At 35.2% G+C, this 24,718-nt stretch overlaps 1 protein-coding gene across 5 annotated transcripts in view; it reads right to left on the bottom strand.

The window, feature by feature from the left end:
• Positions 1-24,718, bottom strand: part of SYT14 (synaptotagmin 14) — a 257,716-nt gene that overhangs the window by 143,134 nt on the left and 89,864 nt on the right. For 2 of the 5 annotated variants that reach the window (XM_058539776.1, XM_058539778.1), the window contains exons 1-3: positions 22,798-22,847; positions 19,714-20,963; positions 15,592-15,807 (exon numbers count right to left, since the gene is read on the bottom strand). In XM_058539776.1, the coding sequence (XP_058395759.1) occupies positions 15,592-15,807; positions 19,714-20,641 (1,144 nt within the window). In that variant the 5' untranslated portion in view covers positions 20,642-20,963; positions 22,798-22,847. Of the gene's footprint in view, positions 1-15,591; positions 15,808-19,713; positions 20,964-22,797; positions 22,963-24,718 lie in introns of those variants that run through there. The other 3 variants (XM_058539779.1, XM_058539780.1, XM_058539777.1) reach the window with 2 other exon arrangements.

Genomic DNA, 24,718 nt, shown 5'->3' with positions numbered 1-24,718 from the left:
AGCCTTGAGCAAGGAGATAAAAAGGCAGACAAAATCAGAAAATTGCAGCTTTTTATCAGAACAGGTTAGCAAACAATTAATTATAACACTGAAGATTAAGGGAAAGAAAACATCAAAAATAAATATAATCTCACCATTTTAACCACAAACTCACAACACAAGATGGAATAAGGTGTGACAACAATAACTTAGAAGGGGAAGAGGAAGGGCATGGAATCAGCTTAGTCTAAGGAAATAAGAGGCTATCAGAAAACGGATTATCTCATTTAGGAGGTTTTTTATACAAACATGGTAACCACTAAACAAATAATCAGAACAGAGAAACAAATAATAAATAAAGAGAAAACTGAGAAAATCATCACAGAGAACTACCAAATTGAATTGGAAGTTCGAAATACACGGGACGAGAAACAAGGGAAATGCAGGACAATCAGAAAAAGAGTGAGAAAAGGACAGCATTAAGCCCTCAAATATCAATAATCACTCAATGTAAACAGGTTGAATTCTCCAATCAAAAGAGAGCCGCAGGACAGATTAAAAAACAAGACCCAACAATATGCTGCCTCCAGGAAACACACCTCAGCTCCAAAGACAAACACAGGCTCAGAGTGAAGGGATGGAAGACGATACTCCAAGCTAATGGCAAACAAAAGAAAGCAGGTGTTGCCATACTTATATGAGACAAACTAGACTTCAATATAAAACAGGCAATGAGAGACAAAGAGGGACAGTATATAATGATAAAAGAGACACTCCACCAAGAAGACATAACACTTATAAATATATATGCTCCTAACATAGGAGCACCAAAGTACATAAAGCAACTATTAGCAAACCTAAAAGGCGATATTAACAACACAAGAATAGCAGAGGACCTGAACACCCCACTTACATCAATGGATGGATCATTCAGACAGGAACTCAACAAGGAAATAGTGGATTTAAAAGGAAAAACTAGACCAGACGGACTTAATAGATATATATAGAACACTCCACCCAAAAACAGCAGAATACACATTCTTCTCAAGTGCACATGGAACATTCTCAAAGACAGACAATATGCTGGGAAACAAGACAAGCCTTGATAAATTTTAGAAGACTGAAATCATATCAAGCATCTTTTCTGACCAGAATGCTATGAAACTAGAAATCAACTACAAGAAAAAAGCTGAGAAAGTGACAAATATGTGGAAACTAAACAATATACTACTGAACAACCAATGGATCATTGAAGAAATTAAAGGAGAAGTCAAAAACTATCTGGAGACAAATGAAAATGAAAATATACCATACCAACTCAGATAGGATGAAGAGAAAAAGGTCCTAAGAGGGAAATTCATAGCAATATGGGCCCACCTTAACAAACAAGAAAAATCTCAAATAAGCAATCTTAAATAACACCTAACAGAATTAGAAAAAGAAGAACAAGCAAAGCCCAAATTCAGCAGAAGAAAGGAAACAATAAAAATTAGAGCAGAAATAAATGAAATTGAAACCAAAAAAACAGTAGAAAGGATCAATGAAACAAAGAGCTGGTTCTTTCAGAAGATCAATAAAATTGACAAACTCTTAGACTCACTAAGAAAAAAAGAGAGAAGGCTCAAATAAATAAAATTAGAAATGAAAGAGGAGAAATTACAATGGATACCACAGAAATACAAAGGATTATAAGAGAATATTATGAAAAATTATATGCCAACAAATTGGACAATCTAGGAGAAATGGATAAATTCTTAGACTCATACAACCTCCCAAAACTGAATCAAGAAGAAATAGAGAATCTGAATAAACCAATCATAAGCAAAGAGATTGAAACAGTAATCAAAAACCCTCCAAAAAACAAAAGTCCAGGACCACATGGCTTATTTGGAGAATTTTACCAAACATTCAAACAAGATTTAATACCCATCCTTCTCAAACTATTCAAAATAGTTGAAGAAGATGGAACACTTCCTAACACCTTTTATGAGGCCAACATTAACTGATCCCAAAGCCAGATAAGGACAACACAAAGAAGGAAAATTACAGGCCAATATCCCTGACGAGCGAAGATGCAAAAATCCTCAACAAAATATTGGCAAACTGAATACAGCAATACATTAAAAAGATCATATACCATGATCAAGTGGGATTTATGCCAGGTACACAGGGATAGTTCAACATCTGCAAATCAATCAATGTGATACACCACATTAACAAAATGAGAAATTAACACCACATGATCACCTCAATAGATGCAGAGAAAGCATTTAACAAGATCCAACATCCATTTATGATAAAAACTCTCAATAAAATGGGTATAGAAGGAAAGTACCTCAACATAATAAAGGCCATATATGACAAACCCACAGCCAACATCATACTCAACGGGGAAAATCTGAAAGCCATCCCTCTGAGAACAGGAATAAGACAAGGGTGCCCACTCTCACCACTCTTATTCAACATAGTACTGGGGGTTTGGCCAGAGTGATTATGCTGGAAAAAGAAATAAAAGGAACCCAAATAGGTAATGAAGAAGTGAAACTCTTGCTGTTTGCAGGTGACATGATTTTATATATAGGAAACCCTAAAGAATCCATCAGAAAACTATTAGAAATAATCAACAACTACAGCAAAGTTGCAGGGTACAAAATCAACTTACAAAAATCAGTTGCATTTCTACACAATAATAACAAACTAACAGAACAAGAACTGGAGAATACAATCCCATTTACAACTGCAACAAAAAGAATGAAATATCTAGGAATAAATTTAGCCAAGTAGGTGAAAGAGCTATACAATGAAAACTATAAGACACTATTGAAAGAAATCAATGATGACATAAAGAAATGGAACGATATTCCATGTTCATGGATTGAAAGAATAGATATAGTTACAATGTCCATACTACCTAAAGCAATCTACAGAGTCATTGCCATACCAATTAGAATCCCAATGACATTCTTCATGGAAACAGATTAAAGAATCTTAAAATACACATGTGGCAACAAAAGACCCCGAATAGCTAAAGCAATCCCAAGAAAAAGGAACAAAACGGGTGGCATTACACTCCCTAACTTCAAAGTATACTACAAAGCTATAGTAATCAAAATAGCATGGTACTGGTACAAAAACAGACAGACCGATCAATGGAACAGAACTGAAAGCCCAGAAGTAAAACCACACATCTACGGACAGCTAATCTTCGACAAAGGAGCTAAGAACATACAATGGAGAAAGGAAAGTCTCTTCAATAAATAGTGTTGGGAAAACTGGACAGCCACATGCAAAAGAATGAAAGTAGACGATTATCTTTTGCCATACAAAAGAATCCACTAAAAACAGATCAAAGACTTGAAGGTAAGACCTGAAACCACAAAACTCCTAGAAGAAAATATAGGCAGTACATTCTCTAACATCGGTCTTAGAAGGATCTCTACCTGGACAAGGGAAACAAAAGAAAAAAGAAACAACTGGAACTTCATCAGACTGAAGAGCTTCTGAAAGACAAAGGAAACCAGGAACAGAATGAAAAGACAACCCCTCAACTGGGAGAAAATATTTTCAAATTACATATCTGACAAGGGGTTAATCTCCAAAATATATAAAGAACTCACACAACTCAACAACAAAAAAACAAACAACTCGATCAAAAAATGGGCAGAGGATACGAACAGACATTTTTCCAAAGAAGATATACAGATGGCCAACAGGCACATGAAAAGATGTTCAACATCACTAATCAACAGGGAAATACAAATCAAAACTAGACCAAGATATCACCTTACACCCACTGGCATGGCTATAATCACCAAGACAAAAAATAACAAATGTTAGAGAGGATGTGGAGAAAAGGGAACCCTCATACACTGTTGGTGGGAATGCAAACTGGTACAGCTACTATGGAAAACAGTATGGAGATTTCTCAAAAAATTAAAAATAGAAATACTATACAACCCAGCTATCCTACTACTAGCTATTTATCCAAAAAACTTGAAATCAACAATCAAAAGAGGCTTATGCACCCCTATGTTCACTGCAGCAATATTCACTATAGCCAAGAAGTGGTAGCAACCCAAATGCTCATCGACTAATGACTGGATAAAGAAGACACAGACAGACAGACACACACACACACACACACACACACACACACACAGTGGAATATTAGCCATAAAAAAAAACAAAATCGTCCCATTTGCAACAACATGGATGGACCTTGAAGGTGTTATGTTAAGTGAAGTAAGCCAGACAGAGAAAGACAAACACCATATGATTTCACTCATATGTGGAAGATAAACTAACACATGGACAAAGAGAACAGATTAGTGGTTATCAGAGTGGAAGGGAGTTGGGAGGTGGGCACAAGGGGTGAAGGGGAATATTTATATGGTGACTGACAAATAATAATGTACAACTGAAATCTCACAATGTTATAAACTATTATGACCTCAATAAAATAAAAAAATAAATTAAATAAATTAAAAAATGAGGAGGGGATGCTTCCTAACTCATTCTACAAGGCCAACATCGCCCTGATACCAAAACCAGAGACGGACAATACAAAAAAAGAAAATTACAGGCCAATATCACTGATAAACATAGACGCAAAAATCCTCAACAAAATATTCGCAAATTGAATACAACAATACATTAAAAAGATCATACACCGTTATCAAGTGGGATTTATTCCAGGGATGCAGGGATGGTTCAACATCTGCAAATCAATCAATGTAATCTACCACATTAACAAAACGAAGAATAAAAATCACCTGATCATCTCAACAGAGGCAGAGAAAACATTCAACAAGATACAGCATCCATTGATGACAAAAACTCTGAATAAAATGCGTATAGAAGGAAAGTACTTCAACATAATGAAGGCCATATATGACAAACCCACAGCTAGCATCATACTCAACGGCAAAAAACTGAAAGCTATCCTTTTAAGAACAGGAAAAAGAGAAGGATGCCCACTTTTGCCACTCTTATTTAACATAGTATCAGAAGTTCTAGCCAGAGCAATCTAGGCAACAGAAAGAAATAAAAGGTATCCAAACTGGAAAGGAAGAAGTAAAACTATCACTATTTGCAGATGACATGATTTTATCTATATAAAACCCTGAAGAATCCACCAAAACACTAATAGATATAATAAACGAACACAGTAAAGTTGCAGGATACAAAATCAACATACAAAAATCACTTGCGTTTCTATACACTAACAATGAACTAGCAGAAAGAGAAATCAAGAATACAATCCCATTTACAATCACAACAAAAAGAATACAATATCTAGGAATAAATTTAACCAAAGAGGTGAAAGACCTGTACACTTAGAACTATAAAACATTGTTGAAAAAAATCAAAGAAGACACAAAGAAATAGAAAGATATTTCATGCTCATGGATGGGAAGAATTAACGTAGTTAAAGCGTCTATCCTTCCCAAAGAAATCTACAGATTCAATGCAATCCCTATCAAATGCCCAATGACAGTTTTCACAGAAATAGAACAAAGAATCCTAAAATTTATATGGAACAAAAAAAGACCTGTAATAGCAAAAGCAACCCTGAGAAAAAAGAACAAAGCTGGAGGTATCACACTCCCTGATTTCAAAATATACTACAAAGCTATAGCAATCAAAACAGCGTGGTACTGGCAGAAAAACACACATAGAGATGAAAGGAACAGAACTGAGAGCCCAGAAATAAACACACACATCTATGGACAGCTAATTTTTGACAAGGGAGCCAAGAACATGCAAAGGAGAAAGGAAAGTCTCTTCAATAAATGGTTATGGGAAAACTAGACAGCCACATGTAAAAGGAATGAAAGTAGACCACTATCTTACAGCATACACAAAAATTAACTAAAAATGGATTAAAGACTTGAATGTAAGACCGGAAACCATAAAACTCATATAAGAAAACATAGGCAGTACTCCCTTCACTCTCTCCAACATATACCTTAGCAATATTTTTTGAATACCATGTCTCAACAGGCAAGGGAAACAAAAGAAAAAATAAACAAATGGGACTACAACAAACTGAAAAGCTTCTGCACAGCAAAGAAAACCATCAACAAAACAGAAAGACAACATAACAACTAGGAGAAGATATTTACAAATCATATATCTCATAAGTGGTTAATATTCAAAATATATAAAGAAGTCATACAACTCAACAACAAAAAAAACAACCCAATTAAAAAATAGGCAAAAGATCTGAACAGACATTTTTCCAATAAGATATACAGATGGCCAACAGCCACATGAAACAATGTTCATCATTAATTATTAGGGAAATGCAAATCAAAACTACAATGAGATATCACCTCATGCCCAACAGAATGCTATAACTAACAAGGCAAGAAATAACAAGTGTTGGAGAGGATGTAGAGAAAAGGGAACCTTCATACACTGTTGGTGGGAATGTAAACTGGTGTAGCCACTATGGAATACAGTATGGAGAGTCCTCAAAAAATTAAGACTACAACTATCATATGATCCAGCTATTCCATTTCTGGGTATTTATCCAAAGAACACAAAAACACAAAGTTGAAAAGATATTTGCAACCCTATGTTCATTGCAGCATTATTCACAATAGCCAAGACTTGGAAACAACCCACGTGTCCATCAATGGGTGAATAGATAAAGATGATGTGGTATGTATACATAATGGAATACTACTCAGCCATAAAAAAGATGTAATCTTGCCATTTGTGACAACAGAGATGGACCTTGAGGGTATTTCGCTAAGTGAAATGAGTCAGATTAGGAAAGTCAAATACCATATGATTTCACCCATGAGTGGAAGATAAAAACAACAACAAGCAAACAAATAGAGATTAGATTAGTGGTTACAAGAAGTTAAGGGGGGAGAGAGGAGGGTGAAAGGGGTTATAGGGCACATGTGTACAGGGACAGATGGTAATTAATCTTTGGGTGGTGAACATGATGTAGTCTACACAGAAATTGAAATATAATGATGTATGCCTGAAATTAATATAATGTTATAAATCAATATTACCTCAATTTAAAAAAAAGAAAGACAATAAGTGATAATTTAGAAACTTCTAACTGTCAAGGATCTTCCTAGTGGTCCACTAACTGTAGATTAATTTAGAATAATTCTCTCTTAAGATATAAATCCACCCTAAAAAAATGACTTAATGGCTTTAATCAGATTACGTTAGGCATGAGGTGATATGAGGAAAGGGGAATTTAAAAATAGAAGACTCAGGCCCTGGTCTTAAGAAATTCTGAGTCTAATGAGGCACATTTTGATCTTACTCAGCCTGTTGTGTTAACTGATATTTCCTGACTTTCTTTCACTCAATGTCTACTTCACTGTCCTTTTTTGGAAAAACGATCACTATACCTTCAATGAAACCATTTATGTAAATTTTAAAACATACAAATGTATATTTTCTATGAACAGTTTGTGTGTGTATATAGAGTATGAAGACAAGGACTGGAAGGATGCATATCATAAAAGTGGTTGCCTCTGGGAAAGTGGAAGGGATCAAGGTAAGAGAACATTTAGTTTAGAGTTTCTCTCTAACAGGTTAAATTTTTGCAGGGAAATCTAATCACATATTACTATATAAGCTGTTTTAAATTACAGTCATAGAAAATTTCTGGAAAAAAGTATGCTCAAGTATTAATGGTGGTTGATTCTGGGTGGAATGAACATGAGTGAAAGCCACTAACTTCTTTGTGTGTACTGTTTAAGTTCCTACCAGACTATCACTAGGTAAGCTGCAGGTTTTTATTGGTTAACTAGTTTATGCTTAGCAGAGATGCCCATATTCACAGTAGCTGCCTTCTTACTGCTGCTGGAACTATATTTGAGTATCATACTGGTAGTGATACCTTTACTGCTGAAACTATTACAAAGACTTAAAATATTTGGCAGGGCTTCCTAAATTTCCTATCACATACTCTAAAGCAGAGGTCTACAGTCAAGACTTCTATCAAAACATTAAAAAAGAATAATAAAACTAAGGTGTGATGCTGCAGGCACATGTAGCATGCTGCCTATACAGACCCTTTTGCTCTTGATGTGGTATCCTTAATATGATCATATCTCGTGGTGAGAGGAGGCTAGTTCTAGATTCCTGTATCCTAGATAACTGCAATAGTTCCCATGGGAATCAACTCCTAAAGTCTCTCCCCTTATCTAAGTGAATTCTAACAAGAGTCCACCATAGTGAAGTTTTGAAGCATCTCAATAAACCCCTTCTGGCTTTTCTAGAATAAATCTAGCAGGTCAAGTGACAAATCACTAGTATTTCCCCAAACTTTCTGTATTAGGTTCTAAGGATAAGAAGTCTGCATACAAACAGCTTGCAGAAAGGCTGCCCAAGGGTTTTTGCTAAATACAGCAGGAATAGTAAGTGCTTCATATCTGAGTTTGAGACCAAAACTCCAGATATTTCCAAGTTGTATGGTTCTTTCTTTTCCTAGGTGGCCAAAATCTTCATGAAATTCTCTTAGAACAATGAGACAGCATTCTTGGAGTAAAAAATAGTTTCTCTATTCTTGTCCTGGGTAGGAGAGTACCTGATATAGCGTATTATAGTGGTCAAGTATCTGAGCTCTGGAATCAAGTGAGCCTGGATTTGCATCCCACTCTTACAGCCGTGTAAATTTGGGCACGCTAATGTACTTCTCTAAGATGATGTTTTTTCAAAAAATGGGATAATAAATAAATAAATAATAGAATTGCAAGATTTCTGTGAGGATAAAATTAAATATTCTATACAAAGATTTTAGCAGTACCTGAAAGACAGTAAAAATAAATGTTACTATAGCCACGTTAATAAACATCTCTCTTTTGAGGCCTCCTTCATCCTAAGGCCTACCCACTGTGCTGTCCTCCAGATCTCTACTCCACTCTAAAGCAGGGCGGGGGTTTCCTGGGCTTCAGAGTTGACAGCCATGTTAGGCACAGCCTTCAGAAGTAGCTTCAAGTTTTCCATTATATCTCCTTAAAGAGATCATCTCACATCCTGGAATACAAACAGACTTGCCTCCCTCATTAGGGATAGTTTCCTATGAGATCTACCTTGTTGATAAACTTGAACTTACAGTAAATACAGATATTCAGACAGTTTAAACCACATACTATTGCCCTCAGATAATAAGATTATTGTCAGTCCATCTGTGACTCTATGTACTGCTCCCTAAACGTACCTGAGACTGACTCCTATAGGCTCTGCTAACAGAAACCTGTAGATGATGTGTCAGGTCCCAGTAATTGGCAGATTGCTATTAGCATTATTCCTCCACTCACCAGACATGTTTCAACCCCTAGCAACGGACACAGCCCATATTCGATTTATAGTGTTATCTCTTATTTACTCACTTGGTTACTGAGCAGTTCTTTTTAAAAGCATTGACCTGTTCTCTGATTACAAACACTTTACAGGCCTCAGTTTTGCCATTAATGAATTGTATGATCTTAGTAAAGTCGCATGTCTCTGCGTGATAGTTTTGTAATCAATCAAGGATATCTTTAACGTCTATCATTTAATTTCTATCATTCTAGCTACCCACTACTAGACAAGTATCTCAGATTTAAAAAAAAAACTGTAAAGGATCTATACAGATTCACCATGGAAAACACAGCAATTCCACCAACTTATTTTAAGATTGAAAGTGTATAAACACAAGTGTTCAGGGCCACTGTGTATGGTTGAGCGTTTTGTGCACTGCAAAAGTACCTGGCTGAGGGGGGTGCTGAAATACAGCCTGTGTTGGGGTTGCCAAATCTTACACCTGGAGGAAGGGATGCCTTTTTCTTCTTACACAGGTGCTCTCTGCTCACTGAACCGTATTCTCATGGCACGGTGTCTGGTCCAAGGTGGGACCTTTTACTAATTCATCCACCCAGCAGGCTATACCTTTACCTAAATTACACAAAGACATCTCATCTTATAGGTCAGAGGTGGCCTGCAAAAGTAGTACTATAAAAGAATCCTACACTCCTAGGAGCAATTGATCCTATCATATAAAAAGATCTCCAAAACACAAAGATGCAGGAAAAGTCTTCAAGACCAATTCCTCCTCAAATTGGCCATATTTAAAGCACACACACACACATACACAATAAAGAATTCTTCAGAGGAGAAATGCTCATGAACAAAAACCTGAAATCAAAGAAAAAGTATACCAAAAATCTAAATAAACCTTGTAATACATATAACTTCACTATTTTAAGACACAAAACATTTCCGAGTCAAAGCCATCAGGAAAACAAAGAATTTTTTTGTACTTACTTTCCTCACACAGAAACTGTGGAAATTAATAGAACAATTTTGTAAAGCAGTTAAAATGAACTTAAAGAAAATATAAACATAAAAATTTATTACTCTTAAGCATTAAATTATTTTAAAAGTAACATTTAAATAAAAGGAATAAAGAAATGTGTTTTAATGCCCCTAATTTTAAGATAACATCAAAACTAACAGCATGGAGCCTGTGAATTAGCCATAAGAAAGAGAATGACAGGTGTGTGTGTGTATACAGGCTACATACCCAAGATATAAGTGATGCTGGAAATTATCTCTTACTAGCATTTTAAATTTAACTCACCCAAAAAATAACATCATATGATTTTAATGATATAGCTATGGCACAATATGTAAATATAGTTTGGTAATCTCTATGCTGAACCAAGAATGAAAAGCTAAAAATAAAAGAAAGACATTCTAATAATTTTACATTAAATTTGCTCTTCATATAAAATCATCTTTAATAGGCTTCTCCTATCTAATATAAAAATGGAAAGAATTAGCATGAGTGGAATCTGAGATGTTGGCCTATCTTACCAACTTAAACAAGATATCTACAACCTACTATTTAACTCTGAAACCTTTTTAAAATGAGAGGATTATCAGAAAATGCCCCTAATTTTAAGAACATAGTAAAAATTAAAATTGTGAAGAAAGGAAATTCGATAAATTATTTTAATGTTTGTTTTTCCTAGAAAGATTTCTTATAGATATCATTCCCTTTTGTAGCTCCAAAATATGGAAGACTAATATGGCCACCTAGAGGAGAAAACATGATCAACAAATATGTGATCACATTTTCTTACTTTTTCTAGAATATCTGTATTTCAGATTTATAATATATAAACTGTTCTAAAGGACCCAACCGAAGGGGTTAACCATGCATGAAACAGACTTAGGGAGAATACTAAAGTAGCAGTGATGACCTAACAGAAGCCAAACAACATTCATTTTGCAATGGACTTGACAAGTACAGTTTTTATAACTTACTGTGTGACATTAGGTTAAAAATTACTTATTCTATCTAAAATCTCTTTCCACTTCTGTAAAATGGGGATAATCTTATCTACCATGATGAGTTGCAGTGAAGATTAAATATGATAATGTGTACGGAAACTAACAGAGTCAAGTGCAGTAGGAGCTCAATAAATGGTAGTTCTTACCACCTGGTCAGAAAGTTCTCCTGCACTGGTCTCTCCTAATGCCCAGTCAGGCCCTGACCCTCTCTACTCTTGTGGATGTTTCTAATATTGGCTGTTCCAAAGCTTCTCTACTGGAATTATTCAGAGTGTTGAGAAATGGACTAGCGGTTCCTTATCCGCACTAATGAGTTAACAGTATATCATGTAAAAAACGTACATTTAAAAATATTTTTCCTTCTACCTTGTAATTCCCTTTAGTTACCTGAACCCACATTAGTCAACTCTATCTTTATAAACTTGCAGAATAATATGCAGAATAAAAGGTCAGAGTACTAAAAAGAAGCATAATCTACTCTAGTCATCCCTTTACTTGTACCTTGGGAAACTGAACCAAATCCTACCAAGAGAACTGTACTTACTAGTCCTCGTAGGTGACCAGCCATGAACCGAGCAGTATTTCTGCTGAGTCAGCTATGCAGAGGCACAACCATCTGGTGGAGACTCAAATATGTATTAGAAGCAAATCCCCCTCCTCCCTGAACATAGACCAGAGAAGGGTTACTATTGTTGGGTTGGAGGGAGAAGGTGAACGCTTGGGTTATAAACCCCTTCACCTACCTCTCTTTCTTGACTCTGAGAGTTGATAAGGAGAGAGTTAAGTGGTAAGAAAGTGTAGGCAGCAAATATACACTTTCTTACCACTTATTCTTTCCCTAATAACATTGAATCTAATTATTATTCTATACTACTAAAACAAATTGAAAGTTACTGATCAACTTCTATTGGACAAAGAGGCTTGTCTGAATTTTCATCCTCCCCAATCTCTCTGCAGCATTCAACTCTCCTTCCACGGTTGATAAAATACATATTTTTCTGATTCTCCACTTTATCACTTTTACTTTCTCTTTACACCCTTAATTCTTCCGTTAGTGAAATGAAATGATTCTCTTATCGTTTCTCTCCATACATTCTCCCTCATCAATTTAATCCATTCCCATGGTTTCTATTCTCTAAGCACATATGATCTGAAAACCTCTCTCCCTAACCCCATTCATGATTTCAAGATCCACAGCCATTTCCAACTGCTTAAATAACCTGCCTTGTCATATATACAAAACGACTTTTATCTCCCACCTCCCACTACTTCTAACAAAAAAACAGATCCCTCTCTGGATTTGCTATTTATATGAATGACCTCATCATTCTCCTAGTCATACATGCTGGAAATCAGTGTCATCTTTGACACTTCCTTCCTTCTTTCCAGTGTTCCAAATACATTCAGTTCCTAAATTCAGTAAATTGTACCTCTATGTCTCTCCTATCCTTCTATATTCCTATTGTCACCACCATAATTCAGATTTTTATCATTTCCCACATAGACTACTCCAAAGACCTCCTTAACTAGTGTCTTTTCCTATAGTCTTCCTGTTGCTAAATCAAACTTCCTAAAGCACATCCCTGATCATGGCTCCTTGGTGAAAAACTTTCAGTGAGTTCTTAGTGGCTAACAAATTACATCCAAACTTCTTACTCAGGGAGGCACTGCAGGCTTTAGATCTCATCTCTCTCTCCATTTTATTTCCTACTCCTATATATCCTATAGTCATTCACCAAGATAAACTGAGACCATCCCTAAATCTACAAATTCTTTGCCCCCAATTCATTGCTAATGAGGATCTCATCACTGTTTATCTAACTGGTCCTTTCCGCCTCCAGTAGCTCCTACCTCCAATTCATCTTCTGTTACAATAGTTAAGTAATCTTTCTTAAATATATTGATCTAAAAGTGCCACAATGTCTACCTTAAAAACCTTCCAGGGATCTACATTTCCTGTAGACAACAGTCAAACTCCTAAGCACAGCATTCAATCCTATTACCTGCCCCTTTTCCAAACACAGATCCTAAGTTAAAGACACTGAAATACACTCTCTTCTGCTTTCACGCAATCACTATTTCATAGTTGTTGAACTAGTTCTCACTCAAGTCCAGTTCACGCAGTCTGTGAAGACTTCATTAGACTTCCCCATATCCTCAACCTCCCAAACAAAGTCTGAGTCACCTCCTCCTCTGTTTTTCTACAGTACTTTGTTCATGTAACTAACAGACCTCTTATCACACTATATTACACATATACTCACTGGACTTCCTCCTCCAGTCTGTGGGCTCTTTGAAAGAAGCTTGTTTTACTCACCTTTATTTCCACAGTATCTAGTATGGCACATAAAAAGCTTTCAATAAATGCTTATGAAATAATAAATCTAATTTCAGAATGCTTAAAATCAATCTACCCTGGGTGTTTTATCAAATAATTTACAGTAGAAATGGTAGAAAAGTACAGGTAGGTCCTAAATATACAGGTAAAATGAAACGAGAAGGTGATTCCAGGGCACTTGCACCAGTTCCAGAGATTAGGGCAAGAAGAGAAGAGCCGCTGAGGTTACGCTTCTCTCCTCACGGCTTTCCCCACAGACTATAGAGCCGTGCTAAAATAACAGGACTACAGGAAACAAGCAATCAAGGCAGCAGAGGAGGGTAGGGGTGAGAGGAAGAAAGAGTGAGTAGGGAAAAATAAAAATCCTCAACAGAAGATGCAAAAAGGAAAGTGTCTAGGGTCACAGATTACAAACTCAGGGCCTGCTCATGACTACTCACTATCACCACCATCACTGTTTTCACTACCCTTATCCACAACTCCCATTTACTGATCACTTATCTATTAGGTGCCAGACACTATGCTAAAAACTACCATATACGTATTTTACGTTCATATGACAACACTATCAGGAAGGCATTATCCACATTTTAGAGACAATGAAACAAACTTCAAAACAACGAACTATACTTACTGCCCAAGGTTGAGCCAGAAAGTGAACAAGGATCAGGCTTCAAAACTCATTCTCTTTCTGCTCTACTATTCATGTGCTGGGGATGTACATAAGTTGGGGACTGGCTTTACTGCTCTGCATTGTTTAGTTATCTTTCTAAGTACATGTCTTATTTTCTATAGTTCTAGTAAGGTATTTTGGAGGGTAGAGCCCACGTCTAATATTTTTTATTTCTTTCCCAGCATCTCACAATGAGCTTTCTATATAGTAATCACTTAGTATTTGATTAACTTCTTATACCTGTGTACTAGCAGAAAGAAAAAGGGAGGTATATCAATCTTTAGTTAGCATTAAGCCAAATACAAAATAGGTGATTTAGCTCCTTTGACAACTGTATGTGCTAGGGTAAGACTTTAAGTCATCAATAGTAATAGATCCTAAAACATTACAGCTATAAAATTCAGGATAGTTGGTGTTTGGTATAATAATAATAAATAAAATAATAATAAATAATATAATAATAAATAATAAAAACGTTACGATATATGCTCTTTTCTTTATATCTGTGTATAAAGATAATAATTACCAGGAGCAGCCCATATATTGTATCAAGCACACAAACAACTTAAATGTAGAAATAAATATGCTTTAGTTATTGGCAAAATCTTTTTTATTTCCCTTACAGAAAGATGTAAAAACATGTGAGAGTGGATTTTATCTTCCACACAGGTTGAGTTCTAAAGTCAATGTCAGCACATGAGGCAAAAATCAATTAGAGACAAAATAATCGATGGAAATTTCTTAAATCGCCCTTAAAGCATAGTATAATATAGTATCAGCTCTCAATAAATCCATCTCAGACAGTTTTTCCTCCCGCACGGAACAGATCACCATATCTTCTGCTGTGTGTAACATGAAATATTTGGCTCACGTTTAGGAGCCATATTGAATGAAAAAGCATGCATTTACACACTGGAATCATATCCAACATTATGAGATACTTAGACTGTACCAGTTCCTTAACAGGTATTTAGAAAATGATTCCATCTGAAAGAATAGCAGATTCACATCTTCCATCTCATACTTGTTAGGCATATGTTCCTTGTGGAAAGAGAGCTCGAATTACTACTGTATCTAAATTATTTGGTGTTTTGCTTTTGGGTGTTTTGGTTTTAGGCTTGAGTTCAAAGATTTGAATTTGAATAAATTATATTCCCAGAAATGTAACTCTACTGTATGTGCAATCTCGTTTATTGTGCAAACACAGATGCCTAGAATTTTAGGCACAAATAATCTAATACTGTAGTGTGTCATCTAAAAAAATAAAATAATTAACCTATCTTACCTTCATCTATTGATGCTTCACTACTGTATCCATCATACTCTGCAGACAGAGGACTATATTTTTGTCTTGTTTCCCAAGTAGAGTTCTTTTGTCTAGAATGTGCCAATGGCAGTCTGGAATTGTGTGTTCTGGACAAGGCCTCATGATATTTACCCAGTGCTTCATCTTCACTTTCAGAGGATGAACAATGCTCATCTTTGTCCATGTAGGAATTATCTATTTGGAATAAGGAGAACAAATCAACATTTTAATGCAATAAAGAATGATGAATTTGCTACAGTTTTATATATATATTACATATACATATTATATATATAATATATGTCATATATATCCATATACACACAAACACAAATATATGTAAAATATACATACACACATGTATGCACACAACCTGAATTTTCAGCTTTAGAGAAATATAATTTTATTCACTTAAGAAGCCCAAGCTCCGGGGCCGGCCCCGTGGCATAGTGGTTAAGTGCACGCACTCCGCTGCTGGTGGCCCAGGTTAGGATCCCCGGTGCACACAGATGCACCGCTTGTCAGGCCATGCTGTGGCGGCGTCCCACATAAAGTGGAGGAAGATGGGCACGGATGTTAGCTCAGGGCCAGTCTTCCCCAGCAAAAAGAGGAGGATTGGCATGGATGTTAGCTCAGGGCTGATCTTGCCCAGAAAAAAAAAAAAGAAGCCCAAACTTTAGATTTTTATGTTTTAATAGAAAAAGATCGGTTTGTATATTCTAACTATACAAATAACGTTAGTCACAGGGATTTCCCAACCATGTTACAGATAGAAAATAGTAATAATGCTCGTCATCTTACACAATTTATTTAAAGGCTCAGTAGCACACAAAGCAAGTTATAAGTACTGCCAGTAAATACGGACCTGACTCAAATAATGCATGTTACAGGAGACAATTTTGGTTATCATCTTAGCCAAAATTTTCAAAACTGACAATGCTTAGCGCTAGGAGTGGAACACAGAAATGAGTTATTGGTGGATATTACCATACAACTTTTCTAGAGAGCAATTTGGCAATACATATCAAACTTTTAAATCTGCACAGTCTTTAATCCATTTCTCAGAATTTACCAATTCTAAGAAATCATCCTAAGAAATTAACAAGTGAGCACATATATATATTTGAGACAATCTACTGCATTGTGTTTAATAGTAAAATAAAACAAAAATAAAATATAACCTGAATGTCCATCTTTGGGCCTTGATTAAGTAAATTATGATATATCTACACAATGACAGACTAAACAGTCATTAAAAACAAGGAGCTAAACTTACAAGTACTCACAGGGAAAGAATAACTATAACATCACATTAAGAGAAAAGAGAAGGTTATAAAATAGAAGGTATACTTACATTATCATTTAAAAATATATACACACCTCCACGCAACATACACAACATACACACATACATGCAATATATGTTTATATGTATGTACAAAAATGTCTGGAAGGATATATACCAAACTTAACAATTATTATCCATGAAAGGTGGGATTACTAGGAAAATTTTACTTGAATATACCTAAATTTCAAATACACTTTTCCAGAGGTATGAATTTTATTTTATTTTTCAAAGCACTAGTTATATTACCATTTTTTTAAAAAAGGTAAAAATTTTGAAACTGCACCATGTTGCAATTCATTTAAACCAAGATGCAACTTTCTTAGAATTATAAAACAACTCTAGAAGGATGAAGAGACCACAGCAGGTACAATTTATTAGTTCAGTCCAGATATTTTTCTCTTTATACTCAGTTGAGATCACCTGTACTAAAGGAATCAAGGTTTGAAATTCAGGTAGAGAGACAGAGGATAAGTAATTTTAAAATACGTGATAGAAATTGAATGTTTACCACTAGAAGTAAGGGAGCTTGGATGTCACTAGTCTAAGTCCCACTTTTTAATTCAGTAAAGCCAAAAAGGGTAAAATTATGACCAATGTGTTATTCTGCACTGCCCAATACGTAGTCATTAGCCACAGGCAGCTATTTAAATTTAAACTAATTAAAAATAACAAAATTTAAAATCCAGTTCCCCAGTGCTACTAGCCATATTTCAAGTGCTCATTAGCCACGTGTGGCTAGTGGTTACTATATGGAACAATACAGATATGCAGAACTTTTCCATCATTGCAGAAAGTTCTATTGGACAGTACTGAGATGATGGCAGATCTGCTCTAGAACCTAGGCATTCCGACTCCCAGTTCAGAGCTTTTAGCATTTGTGGGATACCATGGTGGTGGTCTTAAGGCAGCAGGAGCGCTCTGAGGAGGGTAATCAGAAATTCTATAGTCACACTTCACCTATTACAAAATATTACCTATGGTAGCCCTACATTCAGAAATAGAGAAGGAGGGGCTGGCGCGGTGGTACAGCTGTTAAGTGCGCGCGCTCCACTAAGGCGGCCCAACGGAGGGTTTGCAGGTTCGGATCCTGGGCACACACCGACACACCGTTTGTCAAGCCACGCTGTGGTGGCGTCCCATATAAAGTAGAGGAAGATGGGCATGGATGCTAGCCCAGGACCAATCTTCCTCAGCAAAAAGAGGAGGATAGGCATCAGATGTTAGTTCAGGGCTGATCTTCCTCACCAAAAAAAAAAAAAAAAAAAGAATGAAACTCCTCTTCCTCTTTCTATACCTTATAAGCTCTACGTCAGAACCTAGAGCACAGGTACTAGTAATATTACAGTTCAGCTATCTGAGGAGACAATCTATGGGTCAAATGATTTTCAAAATGATTTTCGAACATAACATGTTTTAGTTTAGTACTGACTATAATCTAGAATACTTAGATATTTGGATTCTTTAAGCACACTTCTTAGTGAAAACAAATCAAAACGAAATTAAAAATTCTGTATTGCTACTTGTTAAGTATTTATTACTAGCATCCAATCTAATGTTATTTTCTGAATAAAATAATACATAAACTATTCTACTTGATTTTGTTTATTTTTGCTACTTCAAGAAATAAGCCTACCAAAACCAAACCAAGGCTACCAAACCCCACCGAATCTGACATTCAAAACACTGCTAGAAGAATAGACTCCAAAATGGACATATTTCCAAAACCCGGCATTCTTTTTTAATTAGTTCATCCATCCTGGATCAGCCTCTATTACGTCATTTAAAAATCATTCATATAATTGGTAAACAGCAGATCCCTATTATGTATGAAGTCACCTAGCAGAACTGAAAAAGTCTTCCTCATTTCTACTACTACTCAGTTTTTTGTTATTTTATGAGAATCTAAATTTATAGAAAAATTCCAGATATATATTTTATAAATAAAAGCCAGTGTACATTTGGCCTTGTGATCACATCAGCAATAAATGGAAATAACTAAGGGATTACCAAAAGTAATTACTAGCAGTATGACACAATTCTGCAACCAAAACCAAATAATTCTTGGCTAATTGTTTTGAAAACTGTCAAAACATTGTGGTTGAAAACTATAAATGCTTAGTTGGAATCTTAATTCTACATAGAGAACTCATGAATGATAGCTTGTTTATTTATACTCATTGTAAACAACAGAACAGTCATAAAAAATTCTTAATGGATGGCTAAATGAATAGACATATCCTGATTCATGTTATTCAATAAAATAAAATCTACTACTCTCAAGGAAAAATATAAAACATTTGATACAGATTCTTATTAGGATAGATTTGAAGAACAACATCGTATAAAGGACTTAGGGGTTAGTTACAAAAGTATAAAATTTTTAAATTCAACTATACACACCAAATAAATTCCAACTAACGCATGCACACTACTTAAGCAAACCATGGAGTTTCTGGCTGTAAAATAAATGGCCATTAAGAAAAACATTAGGAAAAATTAGGGCCCTTAAAAATTGCCCAAGTAATGCAGAAACCAGGGGCAATACTTAGCTTAGTAGTGTACAAATAACATGAATGCTCTTGAAGTGATTGAGAAAAAAACAAATGACTTAAAAAATGTCTCCTAGAAAGAAGATTCAAGAAAGTCCTGTATAGACATGTATAGGAAAGATCAGAAATTTGGAAGATGTATTCCTAATTTGAAAAATATCAAGAAAAAATTTTATCACTCAAACTCACATTAGGAGACCTCACCTTTTTCTGGTACTATCTTAGAATATTTTTCATCTTTACTCTTTGCTGTTCCTTTCTTGGCAGAAATGGCCTCATTTTTCTTTGTTTTTATGTCTCCTTTCATTTTGCAGTATTTTGCTGGATTTATTTGTTCTTTGATTTTTCCATGTAACTTATCTTTAGAATTAGTTGGTAGTGCTGGATATATATCTTCTTTCATAATGGATTTCTGTGTCATATGTCTATTGCTTGCCAAAACACCTTTTGGAGAATATTCATTTCCTGAACAATCATTCCCTTTGGATCCTTTACCTTTAATATGTTTTTCAGCTTTCTTTAAATGATTTTCTTTTATTTCTTGATATCTTACCTCCTTTAAATCATTCTTACCATTACTGGAAATTCCTAATCCAATTTTTTTACATCTCTCAGTACTTTCAAGATCTTGACAAGCAGATCCAGCCCTTGTATTCTGCTTGATAACTGATATCCTACCATCACACGTGTGGTTTTTCAGAGAAGAATCACCAGCATTATCGGTTTCTTGATATTTTGATAGACTCTGTTGCCTACCATGAATATGTTTAATCATTCTTTCTTCATTCATTCCTTGATCTTGCTCTTGCGAAACTGAAGTATTATAACAACTTATTTGATTTGCTCGGTGCTCTAAACTGGATCGTGTTTTCTGACAATTAGTGTTTTTGGAGACTTCTGGTAACACGGCATTTTCTTGTTTAGAAGTGTCTTCAGCTTCTACTGCTGCAGTTTTTTCCTCTTCTGGGCGAAAGCCATTTATCATACTTGTTACCTGTTCAGCAACTGAGTCAGTTAAGGCACAGCCGACTTCCCCAACAGCAGTGGTCAAATCTTCTACAGCATTACTGATTGTGTTCACCAGAGAGGACACTGATGGTAGATTCTGCTGAAAATTTTTGAAAAATGCCATTTTCTAATTCCTTGTTCCAAAAAGGTGCAATAATGGAATTTTCTCTTCTCAAAATATCAACCACTTTGGAATTTGAATTTAATATTTACTTAAATGTTGCTACTCATCAGCTCAATATTAGTATTTCACATTGTGGCTTTTACTCTTTCTGTAAATGCATTACACATTGGAAGAAATATGTTGAAGCAAAGACATCCAGGAAAAAAAAAAAAATCAAACCACTTGGTTTGAACGGAATGACACTTTTTCCCACTCCATAGCTATCATAACAGCAGCAAGACAATATTTTCCCCTCAAAAACTATTGGTTTTTTATTCTATACCTGCAAGAAAAAGTATAAAAATGATTTTTATTATGCACTTTTAATTTATTTACTATTAGTCTCTGTAGGGGAACTACCCTATCTCACTAACAAACCACCAATATCATTTCAAATTAACAAAAACATTAAGCGGAAAATATCTAAACAATTTTGAGGTTAGAAGAGGGGAGAGCAGAGGGTGAACATCTGCTGAGTGGCTACTACATGCAAGGCACTGTGATTTACAAATTTTATCTTACTTGATCTTACAATAACTCTAGGAGGTAAATATTATTACTCCTATTTAATAAGTGAAAGAAAAACAAGGCTCAGAAAATCAAGAAGGTCCCCGAGACCTTTCCAATGGATCCTCAGGGTCAAAAATATTTTTATAATAATAGTAAAAGAATATTTAACTTTTTCACTTTCATTTGCTCACAAATGAACACTGGCATTTTCCAGAGGCTACACGACAGACTGAATGCAGAAGCAGATCTGAGAAATCAGTTGTTACTTTCCTCTATACCAGTCATTAAAGAGGTTTCCAAAAATGTAAAACAGTGTCACTATTCTCACTAAACTTTTTTTTTTGGTTTTAGAAAATATATAGTTTTTTTTTTAATTAAAAAATGTTATTTATATTAACATATAATAGGCTTTTGTTGGTTTTTTAAAAAAAAATATTTTAAATTTTTCTCAGTTTTAATTTCTAATATAGTATATTTCAATAGATATAACTCACATAAACAAAAGCTCTTTGGGGTCCTCAATAATTTTTAAGAGTGTAAAGGGGTCATTAGACCAAAGAAAAACCAGAAATGCTGAACTAGAAAATTATTAGAGGCTGCTAAAGAGACATCTTTAACCAGTTCATTCTACACAAATGACCAAAAAGTGTGGCTGAAGTATGAGAAACAGTCAACTTCATCAAATCAAAACCACATAAAGTACTATAGTTTCCTAATGCAAAAGTTAAGGATGTAATTCAATAATAAATAGATTTTTATAAACAATGAGGCTATCACTTTTTAACTTATCAGAAGAGAAAAACATCTCTCCAACACACGTCCATAGACAAGAAAAGCAAGGTGCCTCTGCTCTGGTTTCTCAAAATATTTCTAAACTAACACCCGGCTTTTCTAATTCTCAACTTGTTCCTGCTAGCATTTATATAAGCCAGCCTTTGGAAACAGCAAAGAAAGAACTCTTATAATAATGTAAAATAATAGCGAAGGAAAAAGTTTTCCCAGGAAAGCTTTTCCATAAGAGAAAGAACAGTATCACAGCCCTAGTCTCTATTAACAATACGTGATATAATGCCTATGGTGCCAACAGAGGGAGAGGAACACTCGTTTTCATAACCAGACTTTATCTATACACTAATTTACTAGGGGGAAAGAAAAACGCCTTCTGCAAACAATGAAATTATCCATCAGCTGAGAATTCAAAAGGAGGTAAAGAAGCAGGGTGAATACGTTCAAAAGCCTTCTAGGGACATTGAAAGAAAGCCCTCTAGAGAGTCATTTGGACAATGGATTTAAGATATATAAAAGCAACAAGATACCTCCTTCTTAAAGCATATCTGCTCATAGGACAGGCTCAAAAGCATACCTTATATGAAAAATAAGACTGTCATTTTGTGAAAGTACACAATTCACCTTTATGCAATTTATTAGCAATTCATGGGGAACAAAGAAAATTGAACACAGTTTACTTAATAGATCTTTTACTCTCACAGAATAGTGGTTCAAAGGTTAGTTTACAACATGTCAAAACCATTTTCATTGTATATATTTTTTAAAAAATAATAGAATAGTACAGATAAAAAGAATAAGAGAAGCAGTATGATACTTACACATTTTATCTTGTGAATTCTTCCTTGTACTGTATCCTGAACCAAGATCTGGAAACCCGCCAACATTTTCAAAACAGAACTTCTTATTAATATAGAGAAAAAGGAGCAGCATCAAGATAATAAACACCCCAACAGCTGACAAAAATCCAACTGCCTCTGGAGATACTAGAGAAAAAAAAGTCACAGCCGTAAGCATTTATTCTTTTTTAAGCTACAACTAAGAAGGAAACCCCAATACGTGATAGATTATTGCCTTACTTGAATTATACTTTTAAATTATCATAGTTTACAATAGTTTAGTTTACAAGAAAAACAAACTACACAGTTTAATGAATTGTTCAATTCATTCAACAGCATTTATTCAAATCTTCTACAACTTTCCCTATAAATTATGTTGAAAAAATCTTAAAAAACAGGAGTCTTCAAAATAAGACAGTTATATGTTTAGTCCATTGAAGAGCATTACAAAAAGTTTAACACAAGAATTAGAAAAAATTATTTCCCATGCACAGGTATATTACTTAAACATTTGTGAGAACTTACATTATTCTTCTTATCTCTAAAAGCTTCAATAGCCCTTTTTTATTAAATAAACTGGACATCTTAACCTGGCATTCAAAGCTCCAGCCTCTCTCTTCATTATTACACTCCAATCAAATGGTTCCGCTCATTGACTCAGAATCAGCTATATACATTATTACCACGCACCTTGTTTTTATTCATCCTCTTCCCCTTGCCAGGAATGACCAAGTCTCCTTTCTACCATATCCCACTCATTCACTAAACCAACAAATATTTTTGGAGCCACAGCCACACACCAGGGATTATCATATATAGTTCCTGTCTTCCATGAACAATCTGGTGAAGGAAGTTACAATGTAGTGTAATGAAGGCTATGAATGGGGAAGAACAAGATTTATGAAATCCATAGGAACAATCTAGTGTTGAAGGATCAAGTAAGCTTTTCTGAAAGTTATGGCCTCTATGATTATATTTTAAGAATTAGTAAGCATTAGCTGAGTTAACACTATCTCAGGCAGAAGATACAGCATGTGCAAAAGTCCAGAGACAGGAGATCACTGTATATTCCAGAAACTCAATGAAACTTTGTTATGATGAACTACCAGATTCTCAAGAGAATCTGCTCTCAAGAGAACACATGAAATCATCCATGGAGATTTTGTCGAGTGAGAACAGATAAAATCTTCTCCAACCTCTCCAATCCTCAGCAATCTCTCTTTCTTTTCAACATTTGTATTATTTGTCACTACGTCAGTCACCTGGAGTTCAAAAGGAACTACATTTTTGTATCCCCAGGTACCTTACATATAATACTCAAGGATTAGTTGAGAATGAATCCTAAGCCTCAAATATCCTCTACAACCTACAACCTACTCATTCTTCCTCCATCTCAAGCAGCAACTAAAATATCATCTCCTCCAAGATTTCTTCTTTAATCAGAAGGGCCACGGCAACCAGCATCTAACTCATTTGTTTAAAATGAAGTCACCAATCGGTCAATGATGAGTGCTTTAATCTCCCACCTTTTCATTATTTGGAAAAGCCAGGCATCCCAGGTGTTGAACTGATAGGACATAATAGTCTATTCAAAACTGGGCCAATAGTATCGTGGTGGAGGATGGAGCAGAGTGATACTGGAAGGGAGGGGCAGTGAGGGTGAGGGAGGAAGTGGTAGGAACGGTGGAAGTGCTATCTGCATATGAGGCTGGTGCTGAGGAACACATCCTGCTACTGAAACCAAGAAGTTATACCCACACATCAGCCCTGCCTGACTCGTTCTCAGGCTGGAGAATAGCGAGGAAAGAGAACAATATTTTAATAAATGAATCTAAGGCACATGACATAAAAACAGTAGTATGCATCAAGCCTGAAGGATGAAGTAAAAATGAAAACAGAACAA

This window comes from Diceros bicornis, chromosome 4 (assembly GCF_020826845.1).
Source record: "Diceros bicornis minor isolate mBicDic1 chromosome 4, mDicBic1.mat.cur, whole genome shotgun sequence".
NCBI classification, from domain to species: domain Eukaryota; kingdom Metazoa; phylum Chordata; class Mammalia; order Perissodactyla; family Rhinocerotidae; genus Diceros; species Diceros bicornis.
The sequence above is the reverse complement of the archived record's forward strand: the minus strand, read 5'-3'. Positions and strand labels throughout refer to the sequence as shown.